Source organism: Alligator mississippiensis, chromosome 1 (assembly GCF_030867095.1).
Source record: "Alligator mississippiensis isolate rAllMis1 chromosome 1, rAllMis1, whole genome shotgun sequence".
Classification (NCBI taxonomy): domain Eukaryota; kingdom Metazoa; phylum Chordata; order Crocodylia; family Alligatoridae; genus Alligator; species Alligator mississippiensis.
Window position 1 is genome coordinate 469,114,268 of NC_081824.1, and position 13,192 is coordinate 469,127,459.

The window sequence follows — 13,192 nt, forward strand, 5'->3', positions numbered from 1 at the left end:
GGTTCTTGGCCTCTGTACCAGTGGGTCTCAAGCTTTCGGGATTCAAGTCTCCAGGGTCGCCTCCAAAAATGCCAGGTCTTAGTTTTCACTCATTTCATGACTACGGAAGAAAGTAGAGCAAAGAACTCAGACCACAACGGGGCACAGGGGTTTTGATCTTCTGGATGCCTATTTGCCATTTCAGTCAGGACTTTTGGTAGAGATGGCATCTTTTATTAGGCCAACTTGATTTTTGCAAAAAAAAAAATAAAAAAAAATATATATATAATATTATATATTATATTATTATATAATATACATCATATATATATATATATATTTATTTTTTTTTTGCAAAAATCGAGTTGGTTTAATAAAAGACTTCGCCTCTATCACGAGTCCTGATTGCTTTTGCCACTGGATTACTACAGCTACAACCTGGATACCTGACTATTTGCCATTTCTGGGTTTATCGTGGGTTTTTTTGCACACCCAACAGTGCTGACATTGTCCAGCACCCTGAGGTGCCCTTAAAAGGATCCTGTGGCACCCCAGGGTGCTGCAGAGCCCCGGTTGAGAGTCACCAAAGTAGCAGCTCCTTGGAGGGGGAGCACTGGTTGCACAAAACTTTTGCACTTTGGCATGCTACTGCCCTTTCCCTGCACCCCGGGGCCCAGCACCTTCCTAAATCATTTTGTTGCTCATTGCACCAGGGAATGAATCCCAGGTGCAGCCACAGCCAGCAGCTGCTGCCAGCATAGGGGTGCTGACGTGCAAAGGGACATGCCCGGGGCCCCATAACGAGTCAGTGGCAGAGGATGGGGGGAACCAGTGGCTGGAACATTGCTGTAGCTCGTCTGGGGGGCAGTGGCGACCCCCCCCCCATAGACCCGTGCAATGGTACCGTCCACAGCGCCAGCTGTTATCCTAGCCCTTGGCACCTACCACCCCGCATCTTCGGGTGGGAGGGCAGAGAGCAGAGAAAGCTTTTCCCTCCCTCTCACCACTGACATCCCCTGCGATTGCAACACACAATGTCATTTTTTTTTTAAAACGCGTATTTTAATATGGCGAAATTAAGGTGGGAGTAAAATTCCCCACTACTCCTCCCCCCCCCTTGGCATCCATGGATGGTCCCGCCCAGACCGCTGGTTAACAGCGCTACCTCACAGTGCCTCGCGGGCGGAAGCGCAGGGCGCATGCGCAAGGCTCGCGCCTGCCCCTCCAGGCGCCTATAAAAGGGCGAGCAGGCAGCGATCTGGCTTATTCGCTGCGCGGGAGGCGCAGCGCTCGGTGGGGGAGGGCGCTTTCTGTTGACAGCGCTGCTTTTGCACCATGAAGACGCTCATTGCTGCCTACTCGGGCGTCTTGCGAGGTATTGCTGCCTCTCCCGGGGTGCGGGTGCTGCTGCTGCTGCTGCCTGCGCCGTCTTGGGTGCAATGAGCTGGCGGGGCCTCAGCATGCACTTGGGGGGAGGGGGTGATGGATGGGGGGAGGGCATGATGCTGCAACATGCATCCCTCCATAGTTGCGTTTGGAGGAGAGAAGGGGAGGGGAATGGCTGAAGGCTTAAATTTATTGCTGTTGGAGGGATGCACAATGTCCCTGTGATGGTCCAGGGAGTGGAGGGGCAAGGATTTGGGGGGGTTGGGGCATGTTTTATTGCATCGGCTGGGTTTAGGTGTTGGTCTGAGGGTGTGGGCAAACGAGGTGCTTTGGGTAGATGTGATTTATCTTTTTATTAGATCAACTAAATAGGTGGGGGGAGGGGGGAAATGTTCTTTGCAAGCTTTTGGGGTGCAAGGGACCCTTCTTATAGCACCTAGGGATGCAAGGATTGCCCTTTCCTGGCTCAAACCATCAGCCCCCCTTGTCCAGTCTGCTGCCCTAGGTCTGGGAAGGAGGCAAATGCAGCTTGAGCTAAGCATTAAACATTGCTCTTCCCACTAATAGCAAATATTGCTTATTCCTGCTAACTCCGGGGTGTGATTCGTCGGTGAGATGCCCTTCAGCAAGCTTTGGGAAACCAGTGCTTTTATTGCCCTTTGGCTCCTCAAAGCTGTTAGCAAGTGTTTTATATCTTAATGTTTCTTGGCAAAATACCTCCTGGTTTTTTTGGGTTTTTTTTTGTATTTCCATAAATACAAACAGGGCATTGTATGGCTGAAGGACAAAAGCTGGTATTATCGGTGCAGTGATAATTCATCCAAAACTGGCCATGCAAACTTGGTTCTGCTTCCTAAATGCCACCTTTGTTGCACCTGTGGCTGTGGGCGAAGGGAGAGATGGCTGACTTCTTACTGGTCTCCCTAAATCATGTTGTCGATTTAGGTTTTCAAAAATAAGCTTTTATGCCAGGTAGGATAACAAAGGCATCCTCTCCTCTGCTTCCTGTACAGAGCTCCACACCTTCCCTTAGTGAAATGAGTCTCGGTGGGTCTTGACTCCATCTTGGTGCCGGCGATTTGACATGCAACAGTCGACTGTGCTGTGAGGCTCTCCCAGGGGTACCTGGTAATGCCGTGCACGCCCTCCAGACAGGGCTGAACTTTTTGGTTGGGGGCTGATGTTGCTGGAGCGTGGGGAAGCTTGCATTGCAGCTGCCTTGAGTGTCCGTGAAAAGCTTTGCTGCGATACAGCAGGAAAAAGCTTTGCAAGTGCAAATATTTACTCTGTGCAGCCTGTCTTAGAAAAGCACATCTTAGCAGTGCAGGGCTCCTACGCAGCTACGGTCTTGCTAAACTTCAGTGAATTTTAAAATGTCAAATCTGTATGGCCGAGGGGTTCGGGGGCTTGACTGGGAGCAGGACCCTTGGGGAAAATGCCTCTGGCATATCTTAGGGAGAGTCTGGTTTTAGCCAAGATACCCAGTACATCTTTGCTAAAGGATGGGGAAAGGAAACTTATCCAGTGTAAGCATAGTGTAATGGGAGTGAGGTGTGTGTTGGCAGATCTAACTGGCATGGACGGATCAACGATTACACTGGTGTATTCAAGTGGTTGTGTTGGGGAGTGAGTGTGGCAACTGCATGCACTTCAGCTAATACTTCATCTGTCTGCCCCCATCCCACAGTAACGTAACCCTGTCCTGCTTGGGTGTGAACAACCCTGGCTTAACTTACCCCACAATGGAGCAAACTGTCAGACTTCACAACGTGTTCATCTGTCCATGCCCAGGGAGCCGGAGGCTGCAAACTTCAGGGCAGAGGGGAAGGGACTGCACCGGCTTGTCAGTACCAATAACACTGACCCTTAATAAGCAAGAGGGGGATCTGGCAGGAGCTGAGAGAGTCCCAGGTGCCACTTGGAGTGAGTGAGTTGTCATATATGCAGTGTTTTAGAGGTAACTTACCTTATTAAATAAAAAAGAATAAATCATTCATTTGAGACATCAAATATATAGCACTGAGCTGATGGACTCGACAGCCCTCCCTTTGCAGAGGCCTGTTCTGAGCCAGAATGTTAATAATGTATTTAGGACATGTGCATAATTTAAAATGGCCTGTAGTTTAGGGGATGGCGTAGCTGGCCTGAACTCCTGCTTGGAGGTGGAATGACTTAATTTTCCATGCAGGTCGGTTCCCCCTTTTGAGGCCTGTTTCAGCAGTCCTGCAGCCTAGCATACTTGTGTGTCGTCTTCCATGCGTATATCTTGTCCATCCAGAAAGCTGGGATGCAGGCATAGAAGTCATTGCCTTGGTAACTGCAGTTTCCACCCCCTCCCTCCACACATACACAAAAGTTAATTAAATAGTACCACTTGGGAAGCCGGCAGACTGCTTGCAGCTCTGCCATTTGTCATGAGGGACTGAAGCTGGGACTAATGAGAACTTCAAAGGCTCCATCTGGACAGAGTCCCCGGAGCCTTGCAGCTCCTGTCCTGCAGGAGGGGGTTTAATTGGTGGGATTCACCTTGCCGGAGGTAACATGATCTGTGGAGACTGCGGGTGCGCTGGAATTGGATCATGGCTCTGCCACTTACCTGCTGCGTGACCTTGGGCAAGCCATTTAACCTCCCTGCCATGGAGTTCCCTTCTCCGACTAGGATGTCACTGCCAGTTTAGAGTGTAGTCTCTTTGTTGGCAAGTGTCTGCCTTGCTAAGCGTGCGAGTGGTCCCTAGCGGAGTGAACCTGGTCCCATCCAAGCGTCATAGTTGGAGCGCAAGCCAATGTGTTGCAGGCCTGGGTTCAATCCCAGTGTCCGGGTGGGATTAAAACCTGCATCTCCCACCTTCTGGGAGAATGCCTGCCCTCACCATGATGCTGAATTTGTTAGGGCCGGGGCGGGGAGGCTTTTGCATGTCTTTCGCTGATGCTGTTCCACTTTAGATTTGGAAAACACTGGAATAGGGCCTGGGACCCAGGCGTCCCAGCTCCTAGGCGAGTGTCCCGATTACCAGGCTAAAGTCACTTTGGTTCCCTCTATCCCAGTAGCTCTCGGCCAGCATGTCATGAGATCCTTTGGATACCGTGGGGGTGCCACACAATATTGGCACTGTTGGGTGTGCAAATACCTATACGTGATTTCTGAAGATAAACCCAGAGATTATAAATAGGAATCTGGAGTATCGAATAATCTGACCTGTTGGGGTCTTTCAGTTGTTTGCAGCAGAAAAATTGATTTGTGACTTCTTTTCCTGCCCCACTTACAGTCAAGAAACAAGTGAAAGCTCAGAGCTGGCACTTTCCAAGCAGGGCCTTGAGTCTAATAAGGTCAAGAACATTTGTTTCTATCCAGGTTTGGCAGTCTTTTGTAAATGCAAGCTGGTCGCTCGACTAGGCCATGATTGTGGGCTGCAGATCTCTGCCCTTCTCCCTGTCCAAGGGCTAGCTACCCACATGTAGCCTTAAGGATGGTGCTGTTAAGGATAAGGAGCTGCTTTTCTATGCTGGGAGCAGTGCAGCTGCTGCATGGTGGTGCTTGGGGTTATCTACTTCTCACTGCAGAGTGACTGGGCCAGTTAACCTGTCCTTGCAGCTGTGTTGCCATTAGCCACCTGCTTGGGGCTTGTTGGAGCATAGCATTGCTGGGGATGGGACCTGTTTTACAGCCTTGATGTGTCTGATTTTTTTGATGGGCCCTTGTGGCTAGTCTGGTCCTGCAGCCCCTTTCTCTCCAAGCATTCCCTTGTTCTGTGCTTAACTTGAAATGCATGTCAGTCGTTCGACTAGCATACGTCAACCCATGTGGTCCCTGCTCTGAACGCCTCCAATTCTTGCTCAAACACGACTGTCCTCAGTTTGCCGTTGCTTGATCCAAGGGCACACTCTTGAGAAGCAAACATTGAGAATTAAAGCAAAATAACTCATTGCATGGATGCAGGTAGGACTCTTAACAGGGCCAGAAGTAGCAGCGGGCAGTACCTTGGTCTCTGCTGGGTCATCTCCACATGTAGGACCGACTGCAGCCTAATCTTCAGGGGTCTGCCCAGTCAGCTACTAAAACTTGTACGCCACTGCTGCTTCCTTGCAAGGCACCTCTAAACCCATCTGTTTGATGCTAATGAACAAACAGCGGTGAAGAGCACCAGAACTGGTGGGGCCAGATCTGCAGTGCATGGAAACTTAAATATTTTTACTTTGAATCGGTTAATGTAAATGCGTAGTTCAGTGGAGTGATAGCAGTTGACACCCTCTGAGAACTTGGTATCCAAACTAAGCTGCATGCTCTATAGCTACTAGGCAGAATATAAGCTGAAGGCCAGTTCTCATTTCTGCCCTGCAGTGCAGTAGCCTCAACAACATTTAAAGATACGAATTGCTCTTAGAAATTATACTTGGATTCAGTAGCTGATGCTTGCTTTTTTAATAAGTGTTCAGCATATATGAATTGCCTATAGCAACAATAGCGTTTTCTAGCAAACGCTCTTGCTTTTTAATTAACTGCTGCAGATTCTTTGACTTCATGTGCCTGATGTCGGAGCCCGGCTGGCATCCTAAGGTCTTGTTTTATGTTGGACTCTAGCTAGTGGGTCCTGTGCCATAGCCTGTCGTGACCTGGTTGAGCCCCTTCCACGTAAAAATAGTGAGCTGCTTAATCAACTTTATGGGGGTTTTGTTCTTCCCTTTTGCTGTAAACCTTGTTTTTTTTTTCTTTTTTCTTTTTATTTTTTGGCTGCTTTTGCTCTGTTTGCCTCCAGCAGGCACATATACCACCACATTTTATCCAAGTTCCCTGTCAGTGTGAGTGTAGTGGTGACCCTGCCCTAGGATGAGGGTTTGCAGTAATGCTTGCAAACCCAAGCAGACTAAGGCTTTGAGGGCAGTTGCTGGCCTTGTTTCTAGTACCAAATCACAAATGGAGAGTGACTGGCTGGAACTAACCTGGTTCAAACAACGCAGCCAACTTGGAAATGTGTACAAGGTGTTACCTGGCTGTCCCCGACCGCTATCCCTGCAGTCCCTTTAGTGGCTGGCTGTACTGTGGTCTGCTTCCCGCTTAAGGGGAATAACTTGCTCACTACTTCCAAAAGAAACCTTTTGACTAATGACAGCATCCTTGAAGTTACTGCTGAAACCTGGAGAGAGGCAGAAAGTGGTACTTGAAAGCTTTGGGAAGAGTATTGCAACAGATCTACTGTAAAAGGCAACCATGGAAATGTCTAGATCTGTTTGGAGGGTGCTGTAGGCAAGCTGTAGGTCATCTGGGTATGGGTCATGATGACACTGGAAGGCATCTCTTGATTCAGTGGTTTTCACTTCAGCCTTTTGAGCCTCAAGGCACCCTCCATAAGTCTTGTGAATTTAGCAGCTCCCCGGTCGAGTCGGAGGCAGAATCTAGCTGGTGCCAGGTGGGGGCAAAACTGCATCCAGCCACATCGTGCTTTTTCTGTCATCTGCCCCTGCTCTGTACCCAAAGGGACTGGTGCAGTTGAAGCTGCTCCTTCAGGGATGTGCACCTGAAACCACCTGCCCTCACAGCCCCTTGCTGGTTGTGGGAGGGGTGAGCTGGGCTTAAAAACATGGTGCTGTGGCCCCGCATCCACCCACCTCCACTGCCTGGCATGAGGGCAGCTGGCGCAGAAGTTGTGGGGGCAGCAACAGGAGTCCTCCGAGGAGCCCAGTGGATGCCACTTGGTCTACAGGGTGCTGGGGTGGTTGTGGGGCAAGGAGAGCATTTATTACTGAGGTCTGTAGCACCCTTAAGGATCTTGCAAACCCCGGTTGAGGATCAGTCTTGGGCAAAAGTAAATGTCCTTCACTTGGATCTGGGTTAACTTGGCACGAAGCGAAGTTCCCCGGGACCTGGAGTTAGGGCTGTAAGTGCTGGTCAAGCTTGTTTGCTTCTTGGATGGGGCAGCCTCGCCTCTTGGAACAAGAAAGTGCGCATGTAGTCATGCGTTGCCACGTACATGATCCGGATTATTGCAAGGGATAATGTGCTGGCCGTTCCCGGGTTCTGGCATGTTCATAGGGCAGGCGACTGATGGGCTAGTGGGTATTGCTGTAGGGTGCCACCAGAGAGCAGTTGGTGTCTGTCCCCTTCCATTGAAATGTACCATGACACCAAACTTTGGGGTAAAGCATCCACACCTGAGGACAGGGGTAATCTGCCAGAGGTGGTTCAAGCAACTACTTTGAACGCCTTCAAGAGAAACCTGGATGTTTGTTGCTGGGATCCTATGACCCTAGCTGACTTCCTGCCTCGGGGGCAGAGGGCTGGGCTCGATCTTCTGAGGTCCCTTCCAGCCCCAGTGTCTTTCCAGGGCTCCAATTTGGTCCCTGGGAAAAGGCCAAGCTAACTAGACATTGAAGACCAGGTCAGCCCTCCTACTGCTATGAACATATTGATTGGGGTCTAAAGATAATTGCTGTATGGTCGTGGATTTGATTTATGAGAAATAGGGACTGGAAGGTACACCCCTGTCTTTTATATTAGTGTTGTTGCTGTATTACTACTATGATTGATCCTTGGGGCAACGCATAGGATCACTTCTAGACTTAATGCCAGGAGCATGCGACTTCTGTGCAGACTACAGGCTACCAGACAGTCTGGATAAGTCCAGAAGCTACGGCATCTGTTATCTACCTTACTATACCTGCTACTTGGAGCCAGGGAGGGGACTTCTTGGTGGACTGCCTTGTTGCTGTTGGGTCTTACCATTAGCAGTGATTTTTCTTCTGCTCAACTGCTTGGATCAGCTGCAGCTGCTGCTGCCTTTCTTGCTGCCAAATTTAGCTTTGATTGTTGCGTTCACTGACGATCAGTGGTGGGTGTTGTGTAAGGAATGAGAAGGGTCTTTGCACCTATTGGCGGCAAGGTTAACCCAGGTGGCCGGCCACATTGACACTTCCTGCTGCACCAGTGACATCTCTCAAGGGGAGGTGTGAAGCTGGGCCAGCCTGTTGAGGATTGGGAGGTAGTGTGAATAACTTGGCAAGCTTAAAAGATTGCCAACCCCTAACTTGGATCAGTAAAGATGTCTGTCCTTCCCCAGTCCTTTTCCCTTCTGATCTCTTCTGGGATGCTTTTCAACGAACACCATCTCCCTTGGGTATTGGTGCAGCCTACATGGTAAGGTCCTAGAGATGCTATGTGCTCTATGCTAAATTTTAAAATAGCATCACCTTGATCTTTAAACATAGCGCTACCTTCCAGTTCACTCAAGCACTCAAAGCATTGCATGTTGAATGAACTTGACCACTACCACTGACTCAAGTGCAGCATAGAAACTTGTGCAGAAGCTGTCTCTGTTTTGCAGTTTGAACCTTAAAATTCGTCCCAGAACACTCTTAAAACCCTTTGGTAAATACGCAATGCTAGGCTTTTATTTGCAGATTAATGGTTGCTGTGATTAACTTGCACAGGAACTGCTTGCTAAGATCCAGACGCTTGGCAACCCATTAAATCTGCCTCTGAATGGCTCTTCATTACTGGGCTATTGCTTTTGGAGAGCGTGTGGCTTCACACGGCAGCCAGAGCCCTAGTGTGCTTAATGCGGTTCCAGACACGGGGAGCAAGAGCAATAGCTGGTTGCAGACCAGAAATGACCTGTACTAGGAGGTTAATAGTGTAAACAGCCCATGTGTGTGGGGTCCTTTGCAAAATGCTGAAATACAAGTTTGACTTGGGATTAGACACGTGCTTGCTTTGGAGGAAAAAAGAGATTGGGGTTTGCCTATTCCAAAGATGGAGTGGGTTTCCTTAATGGAAAGGAACTATAATAGTACCACCTGCAGCTATTCATTGTCATGATTATGTGCATTTTGCTGTCATGCTCTTGTGCTTTGGAGCAGAAACCAGTCTCCTTGACTCCTCGGGATGGCCATCCTAATGTGGGGTTATTGGCCAAGAGGCTTGTATGCTATTCTCCAAGGCCTGAGGCACCAGGACAGGACAGGACAGGCTTGCTTAGCACTTCCTAAAAGCAGTTTAGGCTTGGTGTGGCTTTATACTCTGTTCTGCTTGTCAAATCTTCTGCCAGTGTTAACTTGGCTTCTCTTCAGCAGCCCTGGGAAGGTTTCGTTTAGATGCAAAAATATTAAGGTTCCTTCTTGACTTGCAACTTATAACAAGCTCGTATGCTGAGGCTGGTGTGGTTGGCCAGTCCCTTGCAAGTAGTTCCTCAAGAGCTTTTATGGAAGCTGGCATTGTTCTTCTCCCCCTGGGTCTGCGCAACTGTAATTCAGTGAGCAATTTCCCTTTACCCTTGTTGCAAGTCCAAGGCACTTCTGGGGACTTGTTACAAAGATTTTTCCAGCATGCTGATTGCCAGAAATTCAGGACCACTCCTCTCCACAATTTGGGATCGCTCATCTGGCTCTGATCCACAGAAATCTGGATCATTGATTTGTGTGTTAAAACTTCCCATCATGGGCTCTTTTGGGACCAGATAGGCATAATTGGGTGCCTGAAGGGAAGGGGTAAGCAAGCTGCAACAGCAAGGTAACAAACGGTTGTACAGGATTTCACAATATCATATGCTGAAGCCGCTAGTTTTGCAAAACACAAACCTTGTTTCACACTGGAGCAGGGTCAGTTGGGTTAGTTTTCAGACCCAAAATTGCCCGTAATAAACTTTTAAACTCCTTGCATCAAGTTGACCAGTCTTGGGAGGGGAAGACGAGTGGGGAAAGACTACCTAAAGATTGCAGGAGCTGTAATGACGCTTGTGTTTCAGAAGAGGGGTTTTCCACCTCGTTGCATAGGAGCGGTTGGGGTGTCTTGCAGGCTTTCTATCAAGGTGTTATGTTAAAGCAGTTTTGGCTTCTACAAAACAGCCATGGTAGCTGGCTCTAGGGATGGTTTTAGGGCATTGGGGGACCAATCTTTGTGACAGGTGCACCATAAATTAGCCCTGTACCTTCTAAGTGCCATTTTGATCTCCTTCCCCTGTATAATCTCCTACTCTGCTTCCTGCCCTGTGCTCCTTGCCTGATCTCCTGCTTTGCCTTCTGCTTCCAGCCCCTTCTGCTGCCCCCCTTGGATTAAGGCGTGTTGTACTGCAGGGCTTTCTGCTTTTTTGCAGTACAGCGTTCCTGGTTAAAAGGCGCCAGGGTTAAGTGCTTTTTCTTACTGCAGTTGCTGTACTTCTGTGTTGCAGTTCTCCTTCAGCCTGATTTTTTTTTTTTTTTTCATTTAAAAAAAATAAAAACTGGCCCTAACTGGAGACTAACTTACTGATTGATGCCTCTCACTTCTGATGACTGAAGAAAGGGCCCTTCTCTCTAAAACGAGCTATTTATCTTTATCTGCAGTCCTAGATGTACCTAGTCCTTGGTTAATTTTTTTTCCTCTGTGTTCAGACCTCTGGCAGTAAATTGAATTTCTTTTTATGGTCAGTTCAGTTACTTTTTAGTGGCTGACCAGCAATTAAATTTTCCCTTTTTGATCTTTATCCTGCAGTGGAAGTCGCCCTTAACTCCTTGGTTCTTATCTCGGATGTGTTTACTGAGCCCATGGTGGTTTATCCTGTTAGGGGTGTTAGGGTGACTGGACCTTGCTGGTTAGGTTTAATGGCATTCCCTGCACACTGCTAAACATGCCCTGGGGTTAACTTTCTCCTAGGGCAGGGGTGGGCAACTTCCTACAAACAGCTCTGGTAACCTGGCCTCCGTGGCGGGCTGCCAGCTGTCTGCTCTTGCATGTGTATGCATGCACCTTGCAGTCTTTCTGCTGGCCCTTGCCATGAGGAGCCACAAGCGTGTGTAGCTAATGACCACGCATGGGGACAAATTGTGATTTAAGTTGGAGAAGCAACTCGGGAGGGGAAAGGCAGAACGTGGCATAGGAGTACTCCAGTGACCCAGCGACCCAGCTGCTGTGGGAGGCAGATATCTCCCAGATGCTGCAGATCATATCCAAATCCTTGATGGGTCATAGGTGGCCATCCCCTGTCTTAGGGTATCATTTCCAGCCATGTAAGTAAGATCGGTGTCTCATAATTAGTGGATGGTTATTCTCTCATTTAATGTTGTGGCTGGTAGCACATCACAAATAGCCATCCTTGCATTCTCCTCGAGACAGGTGAGTTTTAGTCCTACCTCTGTAGATAAATGGGCTCTTGCATCAGTAAGAGGGTTCCTGCATCGAGCAGCGACTTAAAGCCCCTCCCAGACCCCAGATAGACTGCCCACCCCCCAAACAAACCCTCTCTCAAGCTGTTACCCCTTCCTGCCCCATGCTCCCACCCCCTCCTTCCACGGGGGAAAGTCTGGCAGGGGCTTCCCACCCCCTTGTCAGCCAGCCCTCATTGCTCCAGCTAGAGGGCAGAGGGGCAAAGCCAGCCCTGCTCTCTGGAGCACAGATGGCACAGCCCAGCCCAGGGCTGCAGAGCATGCTGGGATGCTGGGGGACCAGCAGGAAACTTCAGCCAGGAAAGGGTTTAGGACAGAAGTTCCCTAAACTGGTTTGACCTAAATCAGTTAAGCCTGATACTACATTCAACCAGGCTTATCTTCAACCAGTTTTGCCCATTCTGAAACTGGTTTATGTGCACTAAACTTCTGTTCTGTTAGAGGTTTTAAACCAGTTTCTGATCTATTTAAACTGGTTCATGTGTAACTGGTTCAAGAGGACCAATTAGCGCTCTAGTAACTATGCCTTTGCAGTCAGTATCCTCTAAAAGGGAACTAAAATTCATTTCATTTGTGTCAAAAAGCTGGTCAGCCTTGCAATAGTCTCAAGCCACCTGCAGGCCAATGGATGGCAGTAGGAGGAAAGCTTCTGATCTAGCTCTGAACTTCCATGGGCGGGAATAGCTCCAGTACAAATTACCATCCTTTCTAAAATCTCGTGGGCAACTTGCAGTCCTATACAACGAGGCTTCATTTTAACCAGAGATGTTGGTGCATGTGATCATAGGCTGTAGTCGCTAATATATTGGAGTGCAGCCTAAAGAGTTGCACGGTAAACTCAATCTCAAACTCTTGGTAAACAGAACAAGACTACGTTGGAGCATCCCTTGTGAACTGGGATAATGGAAGATGCTGGCCTCTCGCAGCAGGGTTTTTGGCATGCTACTAACAGTTGGCCTTAGCTTGTTAAATCTGTCTAGAACGAGCCATGTGGCTTAAACAATGTGCGGCTGCATGTCCTGCTAACGCATGCAGGCTGTTATGGTACAGAATTTTTTTTCTTCTTTAAACTTCAGTCGCTTGTCATAGATTTCTAGTTGGTGCTTCCAACTATTTCAATACTGGTATTTGCTGCAAGCAATAGGACTTTGGAGCCTTCCCAAATACCACATTATAAACCTGAAAAGCTTGTTGGCAGGTTGTGAATAGTTAATTGGCAGTCGGATTGTTTACAAGCAGGGTTTCTTTGCTTTTAAACATAGGACTTTTGAGCTGCCTCCTTCATTGGCTCAACCAAGATGCAAATGTTTCAAGGGGAAATGTGGAGTAACTTACTGAGTTCTGTAAGCTTTTTTCCCTGTCTAAACGTTGGTGACCTGCTGCAACCTGCAGTTTTTAAACAAGAAATCAAATGACAAAATCAAGTGCAGAAAAAGTGGATGTGGTTACTTTTGCAAGCACAGTTCCCATAGCACATGCGTGCATCGTAGTCCAGAACAGGATCAGATGGGAGAACTTAATTCCTCCATGTGACTCCCTCCATTGTGTGGTGTGTAGTCTTTTAATGGGGACGGGATGGGTATTTGAAGTCTTTGGGTTTTGTTTTTGTTTTATTTATTTATTTATTTATTTATTTATTTATTTATTTAAACAAACCACCCCAGCTTGGATTGCATATCCCATGTCATTGCGCCTC

At 48.2% G+C, this 13,192-nt stretch overlaps 1 protein-coding gene across 1 annotated transcript in view; it reads left to right on the forward strand.

Moving 5' to 3' along the window:
* Nucleotides 1-1,241: 1,241 nt before the first annotated feature.
* DGAT2 (diacylglycerol O-acyltransferase 2) overlaps nt 1,242-13,192 on the forward strand; it is a 30,434-nt gene continuing 18,483 nt past the window's right edge. Inside the window, exon 1 of the mRNA XM_014601496.3 lies at nt 1,242-1,354. Coding sequence (XP_014456982.1) covers nt 1,315-1,354 — 40 coding nt within the window. The 5' untranslated portion in view covers nt 1,242-1,314. The remainder of the gene's footprint in view (nt 1,355-13,192) is intronic.